Source organism: Mastigoproctus giganteus, chromosome 3, assembly GCF_048544385.1.
Source record: "Mastigoproctus giganteus isolate SK-2022 chromosome 3, ASM4854438v1, whole genome shotgun sequence".
NCBI classification, from domain to species: Eukaryota; Metazoa; Arthropoda; class Arachnida; order Uropygi; family Thelyphonidae; genus Mastigoproctus; species Mastigoproctus giganteus.
The window spans coordinates 229,700,560-229,723,979 of record NC_143577.1 but is presented as its reverse complement, the minus strand read 5'-3'; the positions used below and the strand labels follow the sequence as shown (position 1 = coordinate 229,723,979).

At 36.6% G+C, this 23,420-nt stretch overlaps 1 protein-coding gene across 5 annotated transcripts in view; it reads left to right on the top strand.

Moving 5' to 3' along the window:
- Nucleotides 1-23,420, top strand: part of LOC150088826 (uncharacterized) — a 518,204-nt gene that overhangs the window by 323,192 nt on the left and 171,592 nt on the right. For all 5 annotated transcript variants that reach the window (XM_090369685.1, XM_090369682.1, XM_090369683.1 and 2 more), the window contains exons 10-11: nt 3,762-3,838; nt 16,570-16,935. In XM_090369685.1, the coding sequence (XP_090225811.1) occupies nt 3,762-3,838; nt 16,570-16,935 (443 nt within the window). The remainder of the gene's footprint in view (nt 1-3,761; nt 3,839-16,569; nt 16,936-23,420) is intronic.

The following is a 23,420-nucleotide window of genomic DNA, read 5'->3' as shown; positions in this document are numbered from 1 at the left end:
CTATACAAATTGGAGCAGTGTGGCATTAAAGGCATGTTACTGCTATGGATAAAGAGGTGGTTGTGGGAGAAGACAGAGTGGTTATCAATAGGCACTGCTCTTGGACTAATATTATTAGCAGAGTCCCCCCCCCCAGATTTCAGTGCTGGGCTCATTGTTGTTTTCTGTATTTATTAATGATATTGATGTAGACATAACAGGCTTAAAGGAACAAAAGGGTATTCTTACCAAGAAAGGCTTCAGTTTTAAAACCACACTGCCTGGAGATTTGGCACCTGCAAGGAAATCTGATTGTAGTGATTACTGCTGATGGAATCCTTCCTTTTGCTCAGACACAAGTGGGAACACATGACAGATCATAAATTCAAACTGAGGAATGATCGTTGTAAGTGAAAATTTACTTTCAGCCAATGTGTGGTTGAATGCTGGAACAAACTTCCATATGATGTTTTAGAGGTGGGTAGTGTGAATAAATTCAAGGAAGAACTACACAAACTGTTAGAATGGATGGATATACAAACTGTTAGAAGTGATATGGAAAGTGTTGGCTTTTTTTTTTTTTTTTGGTTGATGCTGTATCATCTTGTTTTCTTGCATAATTTGTCACTATTAATACTGATACTAATACATAAGGACACGTACATACATGCCTTTCTATACACATTATACCCACAATATGCAAATTCCATATTCCTTGTGTTTAGGTGGCAGACGAAATCTCTAACCTTATAATGTCTGTATTTGATGACCTCACCATTACTTCAAATTCATAAAATTTGTTTGCTATACTTCAGTATTAATGCAAATACAAGTATAGATGCATCTGTTTTTGCTCTTAGTAATCCTACAGTCCATGTATGTGCTTGTCTCATGAGGACCACCAGCAGGCCTCTGTCTATTCCCTCCACAAGCCGTCAGTTTTCTGATCTACCTAACCTGCCTTGATATCATATCAGAAAGTATTCTTGTGTATTCCATTTAAGTATATCCCATCCCTTTAAAAACAGTCTCTCCTGTTATCAAGCAGAAACCACACAGAAAAATTCTACCCCATGAGCCTTGCACAGCCTCTCCAAGGCAGAATTGCTGAGATGTTTAAATTTAATAATTAAATCACAACTTTTTTCTCAGCATTGCAGTGTATTTGTTAAGTAAGTCCTCATATCTCCTACTCTTATTATCATTAATACCAATGCGTATGACAGTGTCACCTTTTTTGCCCTTAAAAGAATAGCTGTTCTATCATCAGCTTTTGCCGATTGCAGACATACCTGGCCCTGTTCCCCTATTGTTTTTACAGAATATATTTCCCTGATAATACTGTCACTAACAATAGTTACTTCCTGTCAGTCCAGTGTAGTGTCTAGTCTTGTGCTGGGTGGTGAGTGCTTTATGGATCTCCTTTATTCGTTCGAGGGTATCAACTTTGTTCCTCAAGACCTTATATAAGCCCATAAGAATGCTGAATTACATAATTTCCTCCCAGTTTCTATAGCAAAAGCAAACAAAGATATTCCCTTTGGCTGTATCATGTCCCACTACGGAGAACTTGGTTAAAAAGTTGGCAAGAAGCACACTGTACATAGCTTTGATTTATAAGAGAACTTCTATGGATGGTTCTTCCTCCAAACCAAAGCATCCCTGCTGCTTTGAGCTTTTTGCTTTGCTGCTCTTGTTTGAGGCATGATTTTAGTCCAATTTTAATTTAAAAATACCTCCTGCACTAAGTGATAAGAGTATAAAAATGCTCAACTATTCCCAGAGTGGCGGTAAATGTTATGCTCTTACTCTTCCAAATAACACTGTTCACTTTCAAAATGCTTAATTAAATACAAAAATAAGCTAACCTAAATGATAATTAGGACTTTTGAACTATTTATTTACTACAATTTAAAATGCTGCAATTAACTGCTATGATGTATGACACCGCAATGTATATTAGTTACGTGATATGATGTTTGTGCCAAAGTTTAGGCCATGCTGAGAAAAATTCTACCCCAGAGTCCTTGCACAGTATCTCTAGGTGAAAGAATATACAGACAATGTGCATTTGCACATTTAGTCCTGCGAGCAAGCTGCATGCTACATGACACACAAAAGATGAATAGGAGGCACCAGAATCACTTTTATGGAGTAAGTCTTCATTTCAATTGTTTGGCAATTGAATGAATTGAATTGAACATTAGTTTCTCATTAAAACCCATTCTGTAAGTCAGATTGGGTGTAGATTTTCAACTAACATCAGTGTGTCCAAAAGTAGTGCATAACATTAGCTGAGTTAATTTTTCTTCTGTTGGTCATAGTAATTGAATATATTCTTTATATGTTGAATACCAGAAGGCTGGCATTTAAACAGATAGATTTTGTGGAGTTTGATGACATGAAATAGGTATAATATGAAATGCAAGAGAAAGCCATTTAGGAAGGCCAAAGGAAAATGCTGTCAATTTTATGAATATTTATGTATCTTCATATAACCAGTTAAAAAAAAAAAAATACCATGTTAGCAAATAATAATGTTAGAGAGTTAATTATGCTGAAGCTGTTGGAATTAATTTTGTATTATACAAGAATATTTGCCAAAATTTACATATAATGAAAAAATATTTTCAGTTCATAGAAAGATTTTTTTTTTTTTTTTTTTTTATAAGAACCTTTTTGTTTGTTTTTTTAAACCAATAAGAAGGTTCTTAAGGTATCATGATTGTCTTTATATGTGTATAAACATTTTTGTTACAAAATCTGTACTGAAAGAGGTTAATATTATAATAAGTTTCATGGTGATAAATAAAAATAGCAAACTAATCATGTATTTAACATTTAAAATACATACATTTCTTATTTTGTTTAAATTAATTATTTTTAAATGTTTTCATTAAAAGTATATTGTTTAATTATATAAATTTCACAATTTAATTTTAAGGTTCTTTTATCCTTTTTTTTTTTAAATGTGATCATTAAAAAAATAAAATATTTGCAATAAAAATTTCTGGTGTAGTCATTGTGAGCAGTTCAACAGGAAACACTTCCTGTTCATTTTCTAATTTACTATAAAGAAAAACAGTGAAAGTTATCCAGGTTATCATTTTTAAATACCATTAATTTTTCACTTTGATGTTTTCCTGTTATCTTTTCTTACTTGTGACTGTTTAGCTGGCCTACTTTTTCTAAGCTTTATTGTTTGCCATAGTTAGGTCATCTGTGTATTAGTTTTTCTTTCCTTTGGGTTAGTGATCCTTTGACACAGTTTGGGCTGGTATAACTATATTTGGTGTGAAATGTTTCACTCTTAAGTAGAAGATTGCACAGAAGGAAGTTTTCTTAAATTATGTTATTCTATAACTGAATTAGATACTCTTTTCAAATTTGAGCAAGCTAGTGTTTTTTATCATACGAAGAATGTTTGAGAGAGGTAAGGATAAATTAGATAATGAAAGTAGGTTTTAAACTTCAAGGGAAATTATGATACCAGTTTTCAAACATACCTGACCTCTTTGTTTATTTCTATAGCTGATGCTAAATTTCTGTTTTAGTGAAAGTTTCCTCTTATTAATTTTATAGCAATAGTTTTATCATAATATTTATTGTGCAATTATTTCTTTTCATATTTTTTCTGCTCTTTTCTTATTGTAACTTATTATAACCTTTTGTTTATATTAAAATTAGTCCTACTGATATCTAATAGCAAATAATAAAAATTAAATAAACGAAAATTTATAATGCATGTATGTTTGTGGCTGACATTGTAAAACTTTTCTTAGATGACCCAAATAAATCGATTGAGACTTTGCATCACAAGGTTAGCAACACTTCACAACTATCTTGTTTTCCACAGCAGGTAATATTTTATAATAATATATTTTAACTTTTTTTTTAAAATTAATTTCTGCTAATAATGTAATTATGAGACTGCACTTCTTCTTAGTAAGAATGAAATGTAATAAACACAGGCTAGTAAAAGTCCAGATTTTTATAGGAGTTTGTTATCATAAATTCCTTCTGCTGAAAATGGTTTGTACCGTGTATATTTATTGACCTTTTTATTTTTCTTTTCTTTTTTTTTTATCCTAGTTGGAATCATTCTATTTCAGTCAATTTTATGTCATTATATAACTTGTTGCTTAAATTTTAATGTATACATTGGATTGTCAACTTTACTGAAACCCAGTGTGTCTGAGGAGTGTTTCAAAAACATGGGTATTTCTCAGGAAATACCAGAAGGTTAGCAATTTCATACAAGAGATACAATGTTTAAGCCATAATTAAAAATGAGTAATGAATATAGCATACGCTGAATAAACTGCTGTCAGCTTTTCAGAATTCAGTTATGGGGAGTTGTTGTTTTGGGCAGGTCACTGAAAAGAAGAATATAGGTAATTAAAATTAAATGAACAAAAGTGACAATATTTTTTCAATAAATTTGTATAAATAATTCAACAAATCAGTGCAGTATCACAATGGATAGTGAAACTGATCCGTGCAATAATGCAACCATTTTGAGATAATGGGGTTTATTTATTATAAAAGTGAACATTAGAACAGAAGAGAGTGATGTGTTCAGAGACAATTCCAGACTACTGAAGAAAGATAAAGTGTTCACCAAAATGTATTGTGATGCCAAATGAATAACATTTGGTTAGAAAAAGAAATTTTAATATAGAGTTATAAGCCTCATGGGCTTTAAAATGCCATCAGTAACCCTTTGAGGCCACTTTCTCTAAGTTTTTGTGCAGGCATTCTCCCACAGCACTCTTACAGCATTCTCCCACAGCACTCTTACAGCATTCTCCCACAGCACTCTTAATTGGGGCTGTGAAAACAGAGTACCAAGTGAATCCACGTTAAGCAGGGAAGATTATCTGTAGGAAATAATGTAAATAATTTTAAATGACCAGTTGGCATGATCAGTGTTTCTGCTTATTTTAAGGCACCACTTCTCTAAATAACGCTGTTAAATGTAGCTTGAAATTTAAACTATGAACTTTAAATAGATAAATTATGCAAGAAATCATATATACAATATATGCTCAAGAAAATGGATGAAACTTGCCTTAAAATTACAGAACCTTATGTATATACTGTATTTACATTTACAATAATAGCTTGTGATATAGGCAACATTGTAATGTTAAACTGAGTAAACAAATCAATCAATAAATAAATAAATTTTCAGATAACTCAAAATCACTAAATGTTGTGTAAATCTAGCACTTTCCAAATGCAGTATTTTTTTAGAATGTCTAATTTAATTTCTGATGTCTTTTCACCCTCTTTGCATTATTAACACTGGCTTACTCATTTTATCCCTTTGAAGCAATTGAGAGAGAGAGACAGAGAGAGAGAGAGAGAGAGAGAGAGAGAGACAGAGAGAGAGAGAGAGAGAGAGAGAGAGAAAGTTAAAACTACCTATGTGTTAAATTAAAGTGAATTGCATGGACACAAAATACATATAAACAGTGTGTACACAGTAACTGACCGGAAGCCACAATTAAACTGAAAAAGCATTGCTCGACAGTGCAATTTTATTGGCTAAAAATCAATTAAAATTAAAAACACAAACAGTATATACATAAGGAAGTCTGCTGACGAGGCACTAGGAGACGGTCGTGTTCAAAGCCGCTAAGTGGATTTTTCTTATTTATTGATTTGAAATTATTGTTTTTCTAAAACTTTTGATTTAAATTTAGTAGCATAACAATATTTTGTGATTTTCTGATTAATTTGGTGTATTTATTCTTTACTCGGCCTTGTAATTGCATAAAAGTATCGGTAAGGGTATCCACGTGTTTGCAACTCCGCTGAACGAGAAGTTCTTTAGCCATATTTAGCCGCTTGATTGAATATTTTTTACATCGAATTATTTCTGTAAGTAACTTATAGACCTAGTAAGGATCGTTAGTTTATTCTGAATTGAGACAGCGAGATTTGAAAGTTAATTAATACTTAAGTGTCCGTAGATTTACCGTTCGTAACTTTCCTGCCTTTGTGATACGATAGTTATATACCGTACTAGATAGCGTTAGTTGAACTTCGTTAGCAGTTAAATTGTACTTTTAAATATATACCTATAACAACTTAGATTACAAACGTAATATAATTAATTATATTTAACATAATTAATAACATAACATAATTAATTATAATTAATTAATAAATTAATAGAATCATGACTCAGACCAGAGCAGCAAAGCAAAAGGCTCAAGCTAATGGAAGTGCTGTGGCTCAGAGCAGAACTGAGGGGGGCAGTTGTCCTCTGACTCACAGCCTTATAAAATGCACTGTTTGCTTGATGTTTCCAGAGCAATCGGGTACGGGACATGATACTGCCATGGGGGATGTCTTTGTGTGTGCGCGATGCAAGGAGTGTATCGATATCAGGCAACAACTCAGCGTTCTTGTGGGCCTATATGAGAGCTTGAAGGACAGGGTGGATGCCCTCGAAGAAACTAAATTGAGGGGCCCATCAAGCTCTCAGCTGCCCACATCAATGCCAGAGCTTGCACTTGGGATTCACGTGACACAGAGGCAACCCCCAAGGCAGAATGCGCTGGTCCAGAAGGAACTAGTAGTTGTTGGTGACTCTATTGTCAGGGAAACGGGGAACATGCTTTGTAAAAAGGATAGGTGAAACAGGACCAGGGTGTGTCTGCCAGGGGCAAAGGTTGATGATGATGTAGAGCGAATATCATCTTTTAAGGGCACAAAAGGTGATATAGTTGTACACGTTGGCACTAATGATATTAAGAGTAGGAGACTGGCAGAATTACTTAACAAGTACAGGTCACTGTTGAACAAAAGCCGAGAATTAGGGTTGAATTTGAAAGTGTCTGCAATTCTGCCCAGACACGATAGGAGGGAGTATATGATGAGAGCCTTGTCGATCAATTCGGCCCTGGAAAGATTGTGCAAGGCTCAAGGGGTAGAATTTTTTTCAGCCTGGAATGTACTTGTTAACAGGAGAGACTGCTTCTACAGGGATGGGATACACTTAAATAGAAAGGGTGCAAGAATATTTGCTGATGCTATCGAGGCAGTGTTAGGTGGGTCGGAAAACTGCTAGCTTGGGGGAGACAAAGACGAATAGATTAACAGTAGCCACTGGCAGAGGTGAAAGAGATTCTTGCACTGCTTCTATTGGAATGAGCAGAAGCCTGAAAAACAAGATGCAGGATATTTCAGAGACTGCTATGAGTCATTGCGGTACAAGCAAACACATGGGTTGTGTTAGGGTAGCTAAGAATAGAAATAGGTGCATGTCCATTCAAGACCTTATACTTCAATTAGATCACCTTGCAGGTGCCTAGTCTCCAGATGCTGCAATTTGCAGAACTTAAGCATTTCTTCGTAAGCACACCCCTTTGTTCCTCTCACCAATCTTGTTGCCCTTCTCTGTACTCGTTCTAGCAACTCTACATCCTTCCTAAAATGAGGCCTCCAGAACTGTATACAGTACTCAGGGTGTGGCCTGACCATTGCCTTATGCAAAAGGATAATCACCTCCTTGTCTCTGCTGGCAAAATTCCTATATATCATTGACAAAACTCCATGGCCTGCTCTGGCAGCCTGTCTCCACTGCTCAAAGAACTTCATAATCTGACTACACAATTACCCCCAGGTCTTTTTCATTCTCCATCTCCCTGAGTGTAGTACCCATATGCAGTACTTTGCATTTGTCAATGTTAAACTTTAGTTTCCACTTCTCAGCCCATCTGCCTAAGTTTTCTAGATCCTGTTGTAGTAGTATAGTGTCTTTAGTGTCATTAACAACTCTGCCAACCTTTGTATCATCTGCAAACTTGGACATTCATATACCTTCATTGATACCATTGATAAATACACAAAACAACAATGGACCCAGCACTGAACCCTGGAGGACTCCACTAATAACATTAGTCCACATAGAGCAGTGTCTATTTACTTTGAATGCAACTACAAAACCTGATTGAACTACTACCATGACTTGGGAAGACTCAGTTGAGAATCTTTTAAATGTGCTCTTTCCCAATCACAGTGACCCTCTGACATTTGACCAAAATGAAATTGTCACTATGAACAATGACTACTCCTCAGACAATGTTGAAGAACCATTCACAGTGGATGAACTGCAAGCTGCCCTCCACATGACTAAGGAAGGAAAGACTCCAGGCCATGACCTACTGGAGGTAGATATTATTAAAAAATTTGCAGAGTACTATCCTCTGCAGCTGCTCACCACCTTCAATAGGTGCCTTGAGTATGGTGAGTTTCCTTCAACCTGGAAAAATGCTCACCTTAAATTAATCTTGAAAAGCCCAGACAAACCACCAGAAAACCCGAAATCGTACCGTCCGATTGCGCTCGTCCCTGTGGTAGCTAAATTATTGGAGAGACTGCTACTTTATAGACTCAACAGCCATAGCTGTGAACCTAGCTTCGACCACCCAATTCGGATTCAATCAAGGAACCAGCACAGTAGACGCAATTCACCACCTGATCTCTACAGCTATAACCACAGATTTCAAGTACTCTATGGCAATAACCGTTGACTTCGAGGGAGCATTCGATAGGATATGGTGGCCCAGCATCCTTAGGAGACTCCGTCAGATCAACATCCCAACCAGCTTATATAAAATCATACAATCATACCTAACCTACAGAAAGATTACTGTTGCTGCAAAGTTTCAGCGCTTCACAAGGCAAGTTTCATAGGGCTGCCCTCAGGGCTCTGTCCTGGGACCATTCTTTTGTTCCATTGTCCTGGACGAGTTCCTGGTGATGGACCTCAAGCAAGCCTCTTCTATGGCATTTGCTGATGACCTCATCCTGATAGTTCATGCTGAGATTAGGGCTCAGCTGGAATCCAGATCCAACCATGCAATCAGAAAACTACAGGACTTGGCTGCCTTACATCGACTCTCCATTTCTGGAGAAAAGACCAAATCAATCCTGTTGAAGGGAACCTTGCAGATTTCAAGACCTCCAACAATCAAGATTGTGACCAATCAGGCTCTACTCTGAGATTAAATACCTTGGAAACTTGATATATACAAAGCTGACATTTTTTCCCCACTTGCAGTACTTAGCCTCTAAGATAAGGAAGTACACAGCCATGATCACACGCATCAGCCGGGCAGACTGGGAGCTTAAATGGAAGGCCCTCTCTCTCTCTCTCTCTCATCTACAGAGTTATCTTCCTTCCCATAGTTTGTTACGGTGCAGCTGTATGGTGTCACAGAGTTATCCTTGACAGAAATCGTAGAAAACTGGATTCTATCTAATGCTCTATGCTTTTAACCATCACAAGAGCTCATTGCACTGTAAGCACCCTCGCTCTCCAGGTCCTGGCTGGCTGTTTGCCCCTCCACCTTGAAGTCATCAAGAGCGGACTACATCATAAACTCAGAAAAGGGATCCTTTGCACAATCACTGGCATTCAGCTTGATATGGCAAATGACCCAAAACACAAAAAGAAAAGGATAGCAGAAAAACTGCGTGAAATATGGAAAGATCACTGGGATTCGACAACAAAAGGTGCTGTTACCAAAAAATATATCCCAACTGTATCACTGACATACCCAAAGCCTCCTCCCTGGTCTGCTCCAGGTCTCTAAGTCACCTTCCTGCTTACAGGACATGGCCCATTTAGACATAAATTAACCGTGCTTGGAATTGAAGAAAACCCATTCTGTCTGTGGCCATGAAGAAAATCGGGAACATGTCATGTACCTCTGTCCACAGTATGACGACTACTGGACTAGATTATTCATAAGGATACAAGACACGAAATTCTGAGCACCTTTTTCTCACAGAAGAAAACTTTTATATAGCTCTCACTGAATTCGCTCAAGATATATTCCAGAGAAGGCATTCTACCCACTTGAGGCACACATTACCAATTCCAGGACAACCCAACTGATGACCAACTCTCCACACTTTTTCTGTTTTTTTTTACACCTGAATACCTTTGGGTTGGTTGGGTGCAGCTGAAATCATCTGGCTTGCCAGAAGTGGTATGACAACATGGTGCCCTCCTTTGTTCTGCAAACTGTCTTCTTCACTGACAACGGGTGGGCTCCCAGTGCCAGGGGTGATTCCCACTTCTCCTCCTCTTTGCTCAGCTGGAGGATACCTTCCTCCAGCTGAGCAAAGAGGTGAGGCTGGAGGATACCTTCCTTCCCATCACTTACCATTTCTCCTCCTTGTTCCCACTTTAATTCCACTTCTCGTACTATCTTCCCCACTCAATCTGACCATTTATTTTATTTTTTTAAATTTATTATCATTTCTATTTTATTTTATTTATTTATTTTTTTACTTTTTTATTATTATTATTATTGTTATATATTTTTTTATTATTATTATTTTTTTGTTCTCCATCAGGAAGCTCAGGCTGCTCCTGATGGAGAGAAGCCATAGTACTGTGGAAGTCTGGCTCACCTCCCAGTAGTGGTGGCGGGCAACATGGAGTCCCACTAAGGGGGCCCTGTGGCTAAGAAGCTAGAACACAATACACTTTTTCTGGCTTTTACAGAGTTCTGTATACATTACAAGAGTACTGATGGCACAGATGTGGGAAACCACAGGTGGCACCTTACCCAAACACTATGCCAAGTAACTGGGTATATATTACCATGTGTATCCATATCCAAAAATTTTATTTCATCGTTCAGCATGTCCTTGCCACCTTTTCTTACTTCTGAATTCACTTGAATTGTTAAAATAATAGAAAAATCTTATCTGCAAAAAGATCTAAATTTCCCAAATACTTCCTCGTTCATTTCACAAATATATGTTGTCTCGGTTCTAATCTCACTGATGTTCATTTCCACTTACAGTCTGTCAAACCCCATGTACTTTTTCTGACAGAATCCCAGTTATCGGTTGAGTCAGCCACTGCTTATTCAGTTGTTTGAATTATTTGCTGTATGATTCCTTTTGCTTCAAAGGTGGTACTTGTGCATATGTTCTTTCTGATATTCCCTCTCATAGATGTAGTAATTCAGAATCTTCTCTTTCCAATCTTCTTTGGCTTAAAATCTCTCTACCACATCCTGCCAAATTTATCTGTTGCCTCTATCATTCTTCCACCTCCAGTAATCACTTGGAACTCTTTCACATCCTCTCTTTGAAACTTGACTTTCTCCAATCCAACTTTCCTAACAGAGGTACTTTTTCTTGATGATTTATGTTCACAACTCCAGCTGGCTTTCCTTTTCTAGTCACACGGATCCAGCTGGTTGAGATGCTGAGGCTTTTGCAACTACTAATAACCTCACACAGATTGTTCATTTACCTACCAGAATACCAGACAGTCCTAGCCACATAATGAACACGCTTGGTCTTTTTGTCACAAACAACCCTTCTAAGTATATGGCCGAGGTGAGTGGTCCTCTAGACACCTCAGATTACAACTTGGTGATGGTCTCTTCTCCAATAGAGCCTTTCTCTTGTGGCCTTTCTAATCTCGTGTTGTTTGGTATTATAAGAATGCAAAATGGGATGGCCTGTGAGATTTCTTTTCTTTGGTCTGTTTACTGTTTCAGATCTTCTGATGTCAGTGTTTGCTCAGAAGTGTCAGCGAAATTATTCTTGTAGGGATGAAATCCTTTGTTCCACACTCCACCTTAAAATTTATGTAAACATCCTTTATAACCTTGGTTTTCCAATAAACATCCTAAGGCTGTTCAAGGGAAGAATGTTGCATATCCTAATTGGGTGGTATCCAAATTTCCAGGTTCATTTTATGCCTACATCAAAGTTTGCAATAATTGTAAAGTAATTATTAATCATAATAAAATAAACTCATAATAAATCAATAATCTCATCTCATCAATAAATCATAATAAACTCACTATCGCCCTTCATAAAATTCACGATTGAGCTGGAGTCGAACAACTCTATACCATACCTAGATACACTTGTCCGGCGCGAAGACACATGCTTGAAGACGACAGTTTATCGTAAGCCTATGTGTGCTGGCCAATTTACCAACTTCCAGTCAGCACACGCACGGGGCCACCTCCTCTCAACTGCCCGAACCTTGCTAACTCGCGCCTGGACACACTCCAGCTCCGCAGATGAAAGACGCAAAGAGATCACCAGAGTCAAAGTAGACCTTACGAGGTGTGGCTACCCCATCGACGTCCTTGACAGGTGTGATCTACAAGAACGCGACAACGTGACGACCAACAGCAACGCCAACAGTGACGAGTCATCCACGAGGGCATTCATCCCATACTACCCCAACCTGTCACAGCAGATCGGTAGAATCCTAAGATCGCATGGGATAAAGTGCATCCAACTCCCAGGCAAGAAACTGCGTTCTCTCCTTCCCAACATAAAAACACCTGTCCCCACCCTTCTACAGAGTGGTTTGGTCTATCGCATCTCTTGCCGTGACTGCACGAGCTGCTACTTTGGAGAGACTGGACGTCGACTCGAGAAACGTCTCTCAGAACATAAAAGGGCGATCCGTTTGGCAGATGTAGAACACTCAGCTATCGCCGAGCATGTCTGGACAACCCACCACGACATCGACCCACACCGCGATGTCGTGGTTGTGGACAGGTCCCACCATTACCTGAGGCGTATCTGGTTGGAATCGCTAAATATAAAATGCTCGGACACCGCTTTGAACAGGAACAGTGGTTGTCAAGTTAACCCCATCACAGAGTCAGTAATTCTATCCATAGACATGCGCTGACCACGTCACAGCCACAAACATCAACAAACAATTAACCACATGCCTCATGCACCATCCTGGCAGTGCATCTCTATTCCAACTGCCATTCAAGTATTTTAATCCGATGAGGCTGCCACCCAGCCGAAAGCTAATTTATTTATTGTAGTTTTATTCATGCTCTGTGTAACAAAATAAAAATAAATTTTCGCATAATTATTAATCAGTCCAAAGTAGATTTTGAACAGGCTGAGAATAGAAAGCTTGCTTCTTGTCCAAATAGCAGTTGGGCATTCTGGTCTCTTGTGGAAGCTATTGGCTGCAACTTTTGCCCATCTCTGTTTCCACCTCTGTCAAAACTAGATGGTTCTATTGCTACTTCAGCCAAAGATAAAACTGACCTGCTATCATCCTATTTTTATTCCAACTCATGTATTAATGAACTTGGTAAACCGCCATTCCCAGTACACTCCATTCAGTGTCTCTTGTGGTCTTCCATCAAAGGGATGTCAGAAGGATTTTGAACAGTCTTGATGCTAAGAATGCTCCGGGTCCTGATGATATTCCTTAAATGCTGATCTCTGGGTAGTTCTTCATTGGGGTAAAGATAACCTAGGTCATTTGAATCCTAAAACTCAGTCCTGTCTTATATCTCACAAAACAATTCTTCTGCTCCTATGCTTATCTTTGATGACACTCTAATCTCCAGGCAAGATCATAATATATGTCTATTGGGAATATCCTGACTTCTAAACTGTCTTGGCATAAGCACATTACAAATATTGCTTTCTCTGCACCTAAAAAAGTGGGTTTTCTCTTGCTCCTAGCATTACTTTTCTTCTAAACAGCTATTCATTCTGTATGAATCACAAATCTGGCCTACCATGAAATATTGTTCACATATCTGGGGCAGTGCCCCCAAAACCTCTCTCAGGCTTCTAGATTCCATTGAAAAGAGGACAGTTAGGCTAATTAATGACTCATCCCTAACAGAGTCTCTCCTCTCTCTATCTCATAGACATTCTTTCTGCCGGGCGGAAAGGTCAGAGAATGACCACCGCATATCCTGGAGCAATATGGCCTTAGTTGCTAATGCTCCTTAAAAAAAAAAAAAAAAAAAAAAAAAACCCAATCTTTCTGCAGCATGCCTTTTCCATAGATACTTTTAATGGTATTGTTCTTCTGAATTGGCTCCTATAATTACCCCTCTCTCTACCAAAGCAGTCCGAACACATGCCGCAACCAGTCAACATCCTTTTATTGTCCAACTTCAAACTCACAGAACCAACTTTTCTTCTTCCTCTTTTATTCATTCAACTTCCATTTTCTGGAACAACCTTCCTTCATACATATTTCCTGAAAATGACAATCTACAGAAGTTCGTCTAATGTCAACAAATATCTTCTTTCATCTTCTCATCAACCCATGCATGGTACTTAATTAAATTAATTAATTTGCGGCCCTTCAAGTACCTTGCTGCTCAGGCTGGAATGAATATGTTTGCAATCAAAGCCTTCAACGAAAAACAAAAGCCTTAATTATTATATAATTGTTATCATAGCTTTGTTTAAGTACAATAATGATGCAGCCTTTGATGTCGGCAGATGCCTTGAACAAAGACCCTCTTTGAAATTTTTTTTTGGGGGAATATGCACATGAAAGCCATATCAGTGCTAGTTGAAGCTTATAAAGAGATAGGTCAAAAACAGCTTTCTTGAGGTACAAAGAAGGCCAATCATTCATTATAAAAGCAAAATGTCTGCAGGGTCGGCTACAGCTATTATTCTATTGTCCAAATGTCACTTTCCAAGTACTATATATTGTTACACTTGACTTTGCATTGAACTTTTCTACGAAATGCTGTGTTCAGCAGACAGCTGTAAACACGGGGCCGATCGATTGAGTAATGAGAAATGGTGAACAGATTCGTTGCAGTTGGTTATGTCTATCATTTGATGGCAAGATCAAAGGTAGCGAACTTTAATTTATTCTCTTATAAGATGGTGCAGTTACTGAAGCAATTTTTTGTAAGATCAAAATTTTTGTAAGATCTGAGATCAAATAACTGTCCACTGAATGCACGTAATGTGTTTGTCAATGAATTAGTAATTACTCTATAAATAATTATTGATTTAAATTAATTAATACGCTAATATTATGTTTTATTAAACATTAAAGTGGGAATTACTAATTTTTTAGGTGCGTTAGCATATATACATAATGCATCTATAGTCTTCACCATGTTCGTCCGTCCGTCCGTCCGCATGTAATAACTCGACTCCTAAACTTAAAAGCCTGTGTGTTTATATGTACATTTTTTATTTTATTTAAAAGAATATATATATTTTTATCAAAAAGAAGTTTCCAGAATAACAGAATCAAAGTAATAAAATCTTTTATTTTAGTTAATTTTGTTGTATTGTTATTATTATTGTAAATTTTTTTTTTAATGTACATATACTCTCTGCAAAGCACTCTTGATTTCTCTCCCCATTTTGCTTTTGCATGTTTCTTGAATCTTCCATTCTGAAACTTTCATATTATGTGTAATAATATTATTATGTATTTTTTTTTGATTCTGTCATTCTGAAACTAATTTCTTATGTACCTAATCTGTTTAGAGAATGATTCAAAAAAGACACTTTATATAAGATGACTTGCAAAGATTATCTTACAAATATCTTATTATAAAATATTCTTCTAAAGATTTAGAGATGCAGCCTTTATAGGCTGCATCTCTTTAAAGATGCCAAAAATGACCCATTCAACCTGAATTAGCAATATCTAATTTGGAAGGACAACAAATGGAATTGCATACATTTTCACAAATGTGAATCCAGATTGAGCTTGCAAATTGACTCTGTCCAATTTCATATGGAAAGAAAGCTTTCTTGGAAATATGTTATGTTATGTCAGTATACATAATTACAAGAGAGCTGATCTTTAGAGGGGTAGGGTAGGTTACTAGATCTCTCTGATGACCAGTTGGGTTTTGGGACTTGTCATTCATTCTATTTTGATGTCATTTCCCTTCACTTATTTACCTGGACATCTTGACCACTGAGAGAACCAGAACATGTGACCAAGGGACTGGTATTTCAAGAACATGATACTATTTAAAAAGGTAATTATTGCAGTATAACAGTAGTTTAAATTTTAGTTATTTTGGAAGGAGACAGAATGGAGGTGGATGGTTTGAAGCAGGTGTGAATGGTCACACAGTCTTCTGCACCTTTGTGAGAAGGAATTTGGTTGTAATGGGAATGAGAATTTCAAACATTGTTTCTCTCTTTTGCATGCCCTTTTGCTTTGGATCTCATTTTAATTAATATCTTACCACACAGTATTTGCCACCAGTGATCAGCCCACCTGAAATTCTCTGAAAAATAGGTTGCAGCTCCCTTTGGATGAACACTTAGGATTACTCTCTCTGGGTGTGAGTTTGATCATTAATTGATGTCCTTGTTTGTAGCATTCAAAAAATTGTGGGAATGTGTTGCCTAAAGATTCTACACCATATTAACCTCGCTCTCCAATTGACTTTTGTTTCTGTTTTTGTTTTGTTACTCATGCTTGCAGTCAGTTAATTGTTGGTGGATCTCTGAGTAAATTTAGGCATTTTTTTAAATATCAAATCTTATGTCTTCCTAAATATTTTTAAAAAACACAAGCATATAGAAGTATTTGATACTCTTGTTCCTTTTATTTTAAATTTATTTGCTGTTAATATTTAACACTTCCCGATAGTGATTCACGAGTTCCATTTATCTTTTTCATTATTTCTGTGATTCTATCCCCCTGATGTTATTTTTCACTTGTTTTTATGTTCTTAGAATTCCAATTTTAGAAATATTATGCAGGGACATGAAATTATAGAAACTTTTGTTTTGTTTTGTTTCTTTCTTTTTTAGGAACTTTATCCTCCATCAAATAGAGGAACCCTTCAGACATCTTTAGATCAGGTAAATGGGCAATATGTTATGTCATCCAGCCTTCAACCACCAGTTGCATCATCTGGTGTGGTCCAAGTAGCGGCACCATCATCAGTCTATGTTGGATTCAATTCACTTTCAGGAACCTATACACAACCATATCCTATCCAGCAGTCACAAGTTCCATTGACTCAAGCTGAACTGAAGCAGTCATTTAAAAACCTGTCCACTCAAGAAATTGTTTCATCTAGGCAATCATCTGATTTGCAAGTTCCAGACTCAGCTTCTGTATCACAGAGCATATCATCCCAACTGCTTCCATCAAATATGTCCTCTTACACCCAGGTAGGAGATACAGTACTTTCTTGTGCTCTTCCTTCTGTGGAAAGTACTGTTGCCCTCCCTTTGTACTCTGCACTAACCATTCCTAATACTCCACCAAACTGTATTTCACTGCCTCCCAGCACCTTCCTTCCATCATGTCATATGCAGAATGAGAGTTCAGTTCATAGCACTGCTGTAAACTCTATTTCACAGCCAAATCAGGCAAATTCTTCTATGTTTGTTGTGTTACCTATATCAGGACCATCAGGAGAACAAGCATCTCAAGTAATAGGATGGAATATTGGAAATCAGGTGTCAGTGCCAGCTTCCCATAGTCAGGCTATCCAGCCTACTCCATTATACCTTTCATCATCGTCTAATGATGTAACTCACTTGCCTAATATGCAAGCAACAGTGCCTTATTCTTCAGTACCTGGCCACATGACTTCATTTGTTCCAGTACGACAGTCAAATTTTAGTCCTACCATAGATGAAAGAGCACATTCTCCAATTAATGCATTACTGAATAACAGAGAACAGTTATTACTTAAACGCTCATTTTCCAGTGATTATACTGCTCAAACAAATAGTAGACCTGCATCACCTTTACCTGCTGTGGTTCAGATTCCTTATGTTCACCAGCCACAGGTTTCTTCAAAAGTTTATAAAGATACCAAATTTTCCCTCCCCTCCACTCCTATGCACTCACCTCCTGTTACCCTTCTTTCTCTTCCTTCAAAATCTTCTGCTATGTGTTGTTCTTTAGATAACCTTACTAAGCTTACAAAACATCAGCCTCTTTTAAATGCTTGTAATAGTTCTTCTACTTCTTTGCTTTCAGTTCAGACGGTCTTTCCTAACAGTCACACAGCACCTTCCTCACCAGTACTGCAACCTCCTCCTCTTCATTCACCTCGTGCTCGTTCACATACTTTTAGTGGTCGTGGTGGTAGTAATAATAACAGCACTCATGCAACAGAGAAGTTACTAAATCGACGTTTACAACGATTAAGTAATTCTACTACGTTATTAGAACCAGCAAATTCGATTCTTCCTAATTTTGTTTTAACAACTCATTTAGGTAATATTAATATTGATAAAAAGGTAGGGTCTCTGCCGAAAAGTTTAGGTAAACAACCATCAAATTTATATAATGTGAATCTACAGCCTTCTTCACAGATGCTATTATCTGTAGCCTTAGAAGCAAACAAAGTCCAAGTGAAGGATCAGTTCAATAGTACTCATCCTGAAATTCAGATTAATCCCCCTGAAACTTTGACTGAGTCAGAGTATGCCAAGTTATCTCAAAGGAAAGCTGATGTCAGAGAAAATCAAAGTTTTATGAATGCTCATGATCTTCAAAGCCAAAAATCAGTTATCAAAACCTGTGTTTTTCCACCTCTGGAGAATCCATGTGCTTCAAAATATCAGGTACTGTAGCCTCACTATAGCAGAAAAGAAGAAAACTGGGCTGTTAACTCTTTTGCTGATGCATGTTTTTATTTCCAACTTTTTTGCATGAAAGGTTAATGTTGGTATTTTAATGGTGCTTTAAGTATATTGTTGCATGAAATGTATGGTGATGGAAACATAGTGCATGAACCTAAATATGATTCTAAATTTGGTGAATTGATATTTTGATAATTTTGTTTTTCTTATTGAAACCTAAGTTTCTACTTTACACATAATTTTACAGATAGCACATACATATGTAATTCATGCCCTAATTGTATGTCATGAAAAAGAGTTATTTGTCATTGATTAACTTCTTTTGCTATGAATTCCTAGTAGCCTTAAGGCTGTGTTATTACACAATGGAAATATGCTGCCTTCATTAACTCTGGCATATGCCATCCACAAAAAAGAAACATATACAAACATGGAGAACATCTTCTTAGGGGTACACTATCAGAAGTATGAGTGGCAGATATGTGGTGATTTAAAGGTAATCGCCATTTTATTAATACTAGAAAAGGGTTACACTACGTATTGTTGCTTTCTCTGCGAGTGAGATAGTTGTGCCAAGGATATGTACTATGAGAAAGAAGATGACTTCAACAAAAGTCATTAACACCTCGAATGAAGAACATAGCATTTGAACTTCTGGTAGATCCAAATCAAGTTTTTCTTCCACCACCTCACTTCAAATTGAGGCTCATTGGAAGTGTACGGTCCTACATTCATATACAGTAAACCCCCGCTATTTGCGGTATCTGTATTCGCGATCGCCGATTTAATATAAAATGAAACCTAAAAAAATGTGAATTTTAAAGCGCCGTGAATATTTTTCGCCATAAAAAACATGGGCATGGCTAAAATTATCTTTCCCGGTCAAAACAGCGCTCAGTGGGTGGGGGAGAGGGGTGACAAATTCGCGAGCGTGGATGTTTCTCGCTAATCCTTGTTCAGTATGTGTTATGCGCTTGTTATGGAAGGTTTCGTCATTTGCTTTTAATTTATATGCTTATAAATTGAATAAATTTATCAATTTATAAATTGATATGCTTACAAAAATGATAAATCTACTGTTTTACAGTGTAAAACGGACTTTTTCGAGTGTGTTAACGGAAGAAAGTGACTTGATTGTGGACAAGTTCTTTCTAACCCCTACAAAAATATGGTTACGGATAACAAGAGAAATGTGAAAATATCGAAGAAGGTGATGACATTAGCTAATAAAATTGAGTTATTAGATAAAATTTCTAATGGTGAAAGTGTCTCCTCAGTGGCAAAACATTATAAAATCAATGAGTCAACGGTACGATCAATCAAAAAATCGGAAGAAAAAATCCGCCGTAGTGTCCGTGAAAATGAGCTAATTGCTTCAAAAATTTGCTCTGTAACTTGTGATGTTAAATTAGTAAAAATGGAAAAAGCTTTAAATCTGTGGATGGAAGACCGAACTCAAAATAAAATTCCGTTAAGTTCACTTATCATTCATGAAAAGGCAAAACTCCTTTATCAACACTTTAGCGGAACTGGTGATAGCACTGGCGGGATAAGTTTTTTTTGCTAACCAAGGTGCTGGTTTGGAAGATTTGTTTGAAATTTCTAATAAATATTACATTTAATATTAAATTGTTTATTATTTTCATTTCGATGCCATATGCTTTCATTTCACTATGTACTGTCTATGTACATAGTCATATTATGAAGGTACATATAATACATAGATAGACAAAATTTTAGACTAGTTTTTCTTATATATTTCATACTTTGGAATGGAACCCCTTTATTACTATGGGAGCCATAACTCAGTATTCGCGTTTTCGGTATTCGCGATATTTCTCAGGAACGTAACCCCCGCGAATAGCGGGGGTTTACTGTACTTGCAAGTAAAATTCCCAAGACTTAATACAGAGAAGATTAAGGAAGGCATTTTCATTTGTTCACAAATAAGGCAATTTTTCAAAGAGGAACAGTTTGAATGTATCTTTAGTGATAGTGAGAAATCAGCATGGAAATCCTTTCTAAATGTTTCGACTGGTTTTCTGGGAAATGTTAAAGCCGGCAACTACAGGCAACTTCTGGACGATCTCATTATTTCTTATGAAAAACTGGGGTGTAACATGTCATCGAAGATGCATTTTTTGCACTCACACCCACTACACTTAGTTGCCGTGCGACAAACACGGTGAACACTTCCATCAAGACATTTCAGTGATCGAACAAAGATACAAAAGTAAATGGAGTGCCACCATGTTAGCCAATTAGTTGTAGTGTGGATGGTGAAAAGGGATGCTCCCAAAGCTTGAATACAAGCGAAAGATGAAAAGGTCCCGTGTTTGATACAGATATGTTCGCATCTACCTCCTACTGCCATATAAATAAAAAATACCTTTTATAAATATAAAGAACTACTTTTTTCAAACATAAGAGCCAATCTGCGATTTTAAGCAATATTTCCGTGTTTAATACTCCAAAATCTATAAATAAACTTACTGTCGTGCCCCATAACAAGATATGACCCATAATTTGTTGTTCGGTGTAGTTAATACTGTACCATTTCATAAATTTGACATAATATTACTGGCATGACATGACGCCTCCGTAGCCAGGTGGGAAGGAGCGGCATTGTATAGCACACGCTTCTTGATTAGACCGGGGTTCGAGCCCGTCACCACCAAAGACGGAGGATGCGGAAAGGTCAGGGAATGACCACCGCATATCCCGGAGCAATATGGCCTTAGTTGCTAATGCTCCTAAATAACAAACAAACAAACAAACTGGCATGACAAAGTATAAAATCCAAACATTGTACAGAATGCCTGGCAAAGTACGAAATACTTTTTTTTTTTTTTTTATATATATATATGATATTTATTACTTGTAATGGATATACAGTAGAACCCAGATAAGAAGTTTTCCAAGGGACTGGAGGTTTAGAACTTCTTACAGGGGAAAAACTCCTTAGAAGGGCAAATGACCTAAGGGTATGAAATATTAACTACACAAAAATTTGTGTAGTTAATAACAGATATGCATACATAAGTTAAAGATCATTTTTAAGTACATTTCAGAATTTATAAATATTTTACTCTGCCTATGGGAAACATTTTTAAACTGAGAATTTCTAATTGCTTAACATTCTGTTCATTAAACTCATTGCCAAGAATGAGCTCTTTTAGAGTTTCAACTTATCTTAAAAGTTCACAATTACAATAAGACAGAGCATAAATCCACTAAGTAATTCAGAACTTTTGACAACCATCATGTTAAGTATCACCTTGATGCTTAACGTGGTCGACATATCCAATTATGTATATCGATGAAAACAATTCCAATATATTACTTTCATTATATCAAAATGTTTATACTAAAAAGATTTTAGCACTGAAAACCCCAGACTACGAAAAATTCACTAATCAAACAAGTTAGTGCGTGACATCATTTTAGTTCATAGTAATTTACCAAACAAAGTAGGTGAAATGGCATAATTTCTGTTATATCTTATATTGTGAATGCTTTCACAATGAGTTGCCCTGATATTGAACTACCTCGAATAGGTAACACCAGTGGTATCCACCGAGAATCCACTTCGCCAGTGGATTCTCGGTGGATACCACCACTCCACTGAAAATAAGTAACATTAGTCTTCTCCACTGGCAAAGCATTGCTTATTTGAGGTAGTGCAATATCAGGGTAAACTATTGTTAAGACACTCACGTATGAGATGTAACAAAAACATGCCATTTCACCTACTTTGGTGATTTACTATGAAATAAAATTATGCTTGGCACTAACTTATTTGATTACCAAAATGTTTATATTGTTTTTTATTTTTTTAATACAAAACTAGGGAGCTCCACACCTTGCTCTCTGTACTTGCTTCTTTTGATAAAATAAAATTAAATACTTACGGAAGCTTTCAACACTGTGTGTGTGTGTGTGTGTGTGTGTGTGTGTGTGTGTGTGTGTGTGTGTGTGTGTGTGTGTGTGTGTGTGTGTGTGTGTGTGTGTGTGTGTGTGTTCCTCAGCTATGAATACATAAATACATTACGATATCTTATATAATATCAGTGTAGATACACCATAGACAACTCTTAAAGAAACACTACGATCGTAGGGTGAAAGGCGTCATTTCATCTGTATCTCATATTGTGCTTATCCTTCATTTTGTATTTATCCTTCACGAGTTGCCAAGTATTGCACTTCCCCGAATAAGTAACGCTTCACTAATAGAGAAAACTATTGTCACTTATTCTTGGTAGGCACCACCACCACCCAGACGGCACCGTTTCAAAGCTAGTTGGCTTTTCATCAGTGGGTACCTTTCACACTACAATTGTAGTTTTTCTTTAAGAGTTATCTGTGGTGTATCTACCACCGATATTATATAGATATAGAATCTTAAACTCTTAAAATATTATTCCCTGTTGCATTTAGTTTATTTAAATAAATACGTTACATATGGAAATCAAGAATGGTACCACGTGGTCATGTTAGATAAACATAGTGCATGACCATGCTTAAACAGAAGCTTGTTTTATCACAGTTAAACAAGCTTCTGTTACATATTTTTGTATTTGTCACATATTACATATAACCCACATCCCTCTTCTCCCATTGGCTGAATAAATATCATTAGGAGGAAAATTATTTTAATGTATAGAAAGTTAAAGAATTTCTATATTTAAAAAATGCATTAAGTGGGAAAACATCATTATAATAATACACTTTGTATTCTTTATTATGAACTTTTTATGCGGGAAAACATTTTACTCGGGAAAACATTTTACTCGGGAAACCTTGCATGGGAAAATAGCACATTACAATATACAGAGTTGATATTGGAAATTAAGAAATCAAGCTTAGTTCGGGGGAAAACTTCTTATGTGGGAATTTCTTATCTGGGTTCTACTGTATATTCATTTTAATGACAAGATATGGTGGAGTAGTATTTCCCCCATGTGCCATTGTATGAAAGTCAGGAACTGTGGCTCACTTACATGACAGTGTATTTATGTAACTGAACGTCAAGTTTCTGAATTTTATACAAAAGCATA